Source organism: Bidens hawaiensis, unplaced genomic scaffold (genome assembly GCF_021521415.1).
Source record: "Bidens hawaiensis isolate Kalapana, Puna unplaced genomic scaffold, B.hawaiensis_p1.1 tig00063423_1, whole genome shotgun sequence".
Classification (NCBI taxonomy): Eukaryota; Viridiplantae; Streptophyta; class Magnoliopsida; order Asterales; family Asteraceae; genus Bidens; species Bidens hawaiensis.
The window spans coordinates 2,408-8,378 of record NW_027501342.1 but is presented as its reverse complement, the minus strand read 5'-3'; the positions used below and the strand labels follow the sequence as shown (position 1 = coordinate 8,378).

At 32.4% G+C, this 5,971-nt stretch overlaps 1 protein-coding gene across 1 annotated transcript; it reads left to right on the top strand.

Annotated features, from left to right (window-relative positions):
- Window positions 1–3,537: 3,537 nt before the first annotated feature.
- Window positions 3,538–5,026, top strand: LOC143603944 (bidirectional sugar transporter SWEET2-like). The gene is made up of 6 exons (XM_077080586.1): window positions 3,538–3,633; window positions 3,875–3,911; window positions 4,015–4,231; window positions 4,302–4,460; window positions 4,543–4,662; window positions 4,750–5,026. The coding sequence occupies exons 1-6, from the start codon at window positions 3,573–3,575 to the stop codon at window positions 4,861–4,863; spliced, it is 708 nt and encodes a 235-aa protein (XP_076936701.1). The 5' UTR covers window positions 3,538–3,572; the 3' UTR covers window positions 4,864–5,026.
- Window positions 5,027–5,971: the final 945 nt, after the last annotated feature.

Genomic DNA, 5,971 nt, shown 5'->3' with positions numbered 1-5,971 from the left:
AAATTGAGGGAGAAAAAAGATATTGATTTTAGTGTAATTTTGGATCTAGAGACAGATAAATTGTTGTAAATGCTCTTATGACTAGGCTCAACTCTTTATTAAAAATTTTGGATCGCAATACAATCATAAGAGGAAATAGTCAATGTATGTGCTTTTGCAATTGCCTTCATTCTCATAGTCTCTCACCGTAATGAAATTAGATTACCCACGACAACCATATTTCTGATGGCCGATAACCAACGGATTTCGTTGTTCATTTGAGATGGTTTAGTTGTATAAGAGTGTAATCAAGTCTTTTTAGTTTCTCTCTAGTTAATGGTGTAGTTTGTTGGATTAATGTTTAGAATGTGTAATCAAGTCTTTTTAGTCGGTGGTTTAACTAAAAAGTGATAAAGCTGATTGGAAATCAAGGCATACTCGGCGTGCGTCAAACCTTTACTTGAAATCGATTGGAAAAGTTTGATTGAAAAATATATTATGCCACTAGTTTTTATCCCCCGTATTACGTGGGTTGTTCTATATTATTTGTTGTAATATTTATTTATTTTTTGAATTTATATTTTTTTACTGTATGAAAGTTAATAATATACTTATTGTTTGGTAATAAATTGTTTCACAAATAAATGAGATGTTATATCCCGATTTAAAAGTTATATGGTTTTGATAAGACCCAAGACCCGTTTATTTCCTTTACAATAAAATTAGTTTTTTAATTATAAATAATATTTATGAAAGTTAATAATATACTTATGGTTTGATAAGACCCAAGACCCGTTTATTTTTTTTACTATAAAATTGGTTTTTTAATTTAAATTATATATATATATATATATATATATATATATATTTTAAAATAAATAAGATATTAATTTTTAGTATCCTATTTTATAGGATTTTTACATCAATAATTTGGTGAGAATAATTTTTAATTTAATGAGATGTTATAACCCGTTTAAGGAATATCTGGGTTTGGTAAGACCCATGCCCATTAATTCGGGTCAAATGCATGAGAAACCTCAATTTAAAAATCAAGCAAATCTAGTGACTCCAAAAAAAAAGGGAGTGACCACATCACGACACGTAACATTTTAATGTTTTCGTTTATATATATATTATAGATAGATGTGTTCTAATCAATAATCTTGTGATTTTAAACAAACAAATCATATTCTCGTATTATTAATTAATACAAAAATAATTTGTGGGTCCATGGTTTTTATTATCGACAAGCATACTCGGACAAAAACTACCACATCATGTTGCTGGCACACGACCAACTCCACGTATATATTACACGCACGTTTATTATAAACCATAATTTAAATTTTTTGTTATTATTAATTTTCTTAAGGGTCAACGAAATCCTTCAAATTCATCAACGAAATCCTTCAAATTCATCACACACATCTAGAGATATCCGTTTTGCAATTCGAAAAAACCCTCACCTAAGGCTAACGCACGTGACACTCGTCCGAAGGTATGACGATGCGATGAGGTAAAACTTGTTCAGTTCAAGTATCCAACCAGCGAACACTACATATTCGCTTAGTCTCGCATCATTATTTGATGCCGCTGAAACTATTGCAAATTTAAAGTAGTAGACTTATCGTCTCAACGCTTAGGTTTTACCAAAGCCCGAGATTTACTGACCGACGTCACCCCATTAATCCACCTCAGTATTTAAATAATTTTTGTTATAGTTTTTTTTTATTTCCGATGCCAACCAAAGCTGATTGAATTAGTGTCGACTTACCGGCTCAAAACCGGGACCTACAATGCTTAAGTTTTATCAACGTCTGAGTCTTATCCACCTGCCTGACGCAACGCACCGGGTAAAACACATTCAATAACAATTATTAATCAAAATTTAAGGGTGTGATGTTGAAACTATTGCAAATTTAAAGTACTATACTCACCAACTAATTAAACCAGTGATAGTGAGTTCAAAATGTCAAATACTATGAAGCATAAAATAGAGAATGCGCGAATAAAATAAAAAAAAGGAATAAAATAAATCAAAATATATATGATTACGTATCTTGTTAGATAAAATTACCTCTAGTAGATAAGAGCGTTATTGAAATTCTTTAATGTTTATTATTGTGTGAAAAAACAATATTATCTATTAGATGTGAATACATCCAAAATAAAATTTTATTTTCTTATATCTTTTTATTGATAACTAGTAAACTATACCGCGTGTTGCAGAGAGAATTTAAACGGTGTCGATTCAGTTAGTTATGGTATCGATACGATACGACAACCAGTATAGCAATCGTAAGAGAAAAACCTAAGAAATAAGTTGTGACATATGCCATAAAAAATAATATTTAATCAAAGACAAAAAAACAAACAAAGAAAAATAATTAAGCCAAAACCATAAGAAAACTAATAACTAACTAAAGGCAAACAACAAAAATTAAACTAAAGCCAAACAAAAACAAAAATTATTAAGGTAAAATCAAATAAACTAAAGCCTAAAAATTACATGATAAAAACGTAGATATAAGAAATCTTATTATAGCAACTATGAGCAACAATTATACTATACTAAACTGCAAGGACCGAATGGCAAACCGGCAAACACAAATGAAGAGGAACAAAAAATGTATTGCACTAAAATGAAGGGAGTAAATATGAGAACCCTAATTGTTCTACTAAAATGCAGGGTTTGAATATGACAAGTATGATTCTACTATGTTGTTCTACTAAAATGCAGGAACTAATATGACAACTAAGATTCGTCTACTAGGGATAAGACCGGTACCGAAAATCTCGGTCCCGAAAACCGTAAAATCTTGGTACCGGTACTGAAAATCCCGGTCCTGAAAATCGCAAAATTTTGGTACCGGTACCAAGATTTTGGATTTGGTACCAGTAGCGAGATAGTAACAATATTTAAGGTAAAATCTGCTGATCGACTTCCATTTTAATTGAGCACCCCCTATACATACACATACAAATGACTTGTAGTACGCACTATAGCCAGAATAAAATTTCCATGGTAGGATAATAACTAACCTCATATTCTTTTAAGACTTAAGAGGCTTAACTCACGAAATATACACTCTTTTTTATCAGGTGACTAAGTAAAAAAAAAAAGATTTCTCCTTTACCTGGATCAACCTCCTCGATTTCTTGCTTCGTAGAAACGTGCCTTAAAAAACTTGCCCTCTTCGACTCCAAACAAACGTATACGTATTATCGGGTTGAGCCTCATTTTTATTTTTATAGAGATTTGATTGATTGATTAGCACATAAAAGTTGGTCAAAGGACAAGAATATGTAAAGTTGAGGGGCTTAAACGGGTTGACAAATAAGTTGAAGTTTATCCGGGTAACAACAGCTGGAACCCGAGTTGACTACAGGCTAGCAAATCTCTTGCCACGTGATTCTTATTATTATTATTATTATCAGTGATTTTGCTTGCCATTTGAAGCAAACCAACAATAATAATATTCAGGAATTGTATTATAAACACGTTCCCATTTAGATTACCGTACCAATTTCACCAAACAGCTAATGTTTTTCTGATATCTGAACAACAACAGTTTGAATTCATCTATCTATCAATGGCTGCTTTGCTTTCGCCTCAAATGTTTGAAGCTTGTAAGCAGGCTGCTGGAATTGCTGGTGCGAATAATCTCTTCATTCCTCTTATTATTCTAATAGATTAGGAGCCCTGATTGATTGAAATTAAGCTTCTAGGGCTAATTTGTGCTATCAATTTCAAAAATTAGGGTTTTAAAGCTTCATATTGCATTATTATAGTTAGTTATATTAAACCTAGATATGAAACTGGTGTATTCATAAGATTTGCATATGGTTACTTGAGCACAAAAGTTGAATATTCACCTTATGTATATATTTGCAGGCAACATATTTGCTTTTGGACTTTTTGTGTCACCAATGTAAGTATCAACAAAAGATAGCTTAAATAGTCAAAATATTCACAATTACTTTTAACAAAAACTAACTTTTGGAAATTATTATTATTGTTATTATTATTTCCAGACCAACTTTTAGAAGAATCATCAGAAACCAATCAACTGAACAGTTTTCCGGAATCCCGTACATTTACACCCTGTTAAACTGCTTGATCTGCGCCTGGTACGGCTGCCCGCTCATATCATATGATAATTTATTGGTCACGACAGTCAATTCTGTCGGTGCGGTTTTCCAATTATCATACATTATTATCTTTATAACAAATACCGAGAAACGCAACAAGGTTAGAATACGTATAATCTGTCGCATTTATCGAAATGATTCAAATATTAAACGAGACTTCATATTTGCAGTTCAGGATGTCTGGATTACTGCTGGCAGTGTTTGTTGTATTTGCAGCCATTGTGATCGGGAGTTTGCTTGTTACCGATCTTGAAGTTAGACATTTAATCATCGGGTTTTTGAGCTGTGCTACGCTTATATCAATGTTTGCGTCCCCATTATCAGTAATGGTATGTTACTTACATTATTATTGTTTTATCACTTTGGTTAAATTTCATAACTTTAAATGATATTATCATATTTTTTTAACAGAATGTAGTGATTCAAACCAGAAGTGTTGAATTCATGCCATTTTACCTCTCGCTTTCCACTTTCTTGATGAGCACTTCATTTTTATTATATGGGATTTTCAATTTCGATCCTTTTATTTATGTAAGCTCTAGTTTCTTATATTATTATTCTGTTTCGGATGATGATGATTATTAGTCAGCCTGTAACATATGTTTGTTTGAATTTTAGGTTCCGAATGGTATAGGGACGATTTTGGGAATCGTGCAATTGGGTTTGTACTTCTACTACCATAATGAATCAAAACAAGAAACCAGAGAACCATTAATACAGTCAGTTGCATGAACACTGTAAGTTCATATCTACACTGTGTGATCAAACACGCATCGGTTTTTGCATGTGTGAACTTGATTGGTTCTTGAGTTTTGATCTTTGATTATCGTGAAAGATCGGGTCGGTGCTGAATTGTTGGATTTGTGTCAATGTGTGAATTTGTTTGTAAAGTTGAAGCCCCATGTTGTCTATGTAATATATTCATTTCCATTTTGTTGTCAAGAGGTTTGTCCTGCATTTCAAATTTCCTACTGTTTAACAAATTTGATTCATTCAAGTATACTAAATGAGTTATGTTTTTCATGGGACAATGGGTGTGTGAATTGGGATTGATTGTAGTCTCGGGTGTGCATGGATCGGTTTGGGCTCAAACCAAACCAGAACTGAAATTCCAGTTTTCGGTTTCTGTTTTACATTTGAGCTTGAACATTTGTGGTCTGGACAAAATTGGCCCAAACCAATGATTTTAAGCTTATAAATGCTGTAATTTCATTTCTTTAACTTTTGATAAAGGCCCTGATTTTTCCTACGCTTTAGGCCTCCAAAATGGTTGGGCCGCCACTGCCTGGAAACATTTGTTAATTATCTATTAACTAATTTTGGTATGAAACTTTTGATCCAATAAATTTGTGACTTTGTGTCATGAATTCAATAGCAAACATTCAAGTGGTGGTCCATGCAGATGAGTTATGTTTCACATGGGACCATGGGTTTCGTTCATGATTTAGTTAGGTTATTGGTCAGTATTTGGTTTTATGTTGCGGCTTGAAATGTTTTGGCCTGAAAAAATTATCTTTTGACTTGGAAAATGATTACCTGAAGACAATGAATTTGGGTTTAGAATTTGTCTAGAATTTTCACTAATAACCTATTAATGAATTCGGGCATCAAAACTTTTGGCTCAAAATAATGAATTGGGCCATAAATCCAGACATACAATCAAACACGTTCGGTTTGGTGCGGTTTTGGAGCGGTGCATAATCACAACTGGATGGTAATTTTTGGTTTTCAAAATAAACACAATTGAATCATTGGCTATTAGTTTGGATCGGTTAATAGTTTTTTTTCTTAGCCAATCTAGTTTGGTGTCTTTTTTCATTCAAGTAGCCGTTTGGGACTT

Excerpts from the sequence above, each read along its gene's own strand:
- LOC143603944 (XM_077080586.1), top strand. The coding sequence starts at position 3,573 with ATGGCTGCTTTGCTTTCGCCTCAAATGTTTGAAGCTTGTAAGCAGGCT. Across the intron at positions 3,634-3,874 it reads GCAGGCTGCTGGAATTGCTG|GCAACATATTTGCTTTTGGA; the intron begins GTGCGAATAATC and ends ATATATTTGCAG. Across the intron at positions 3,912-4,014 it reads GGACTTTTTGTGTCACCAAT|ACCAACTTTTAGAAGAATCA; the intron begins GTAAGTATCAAC and ends TATTATTTCCAG.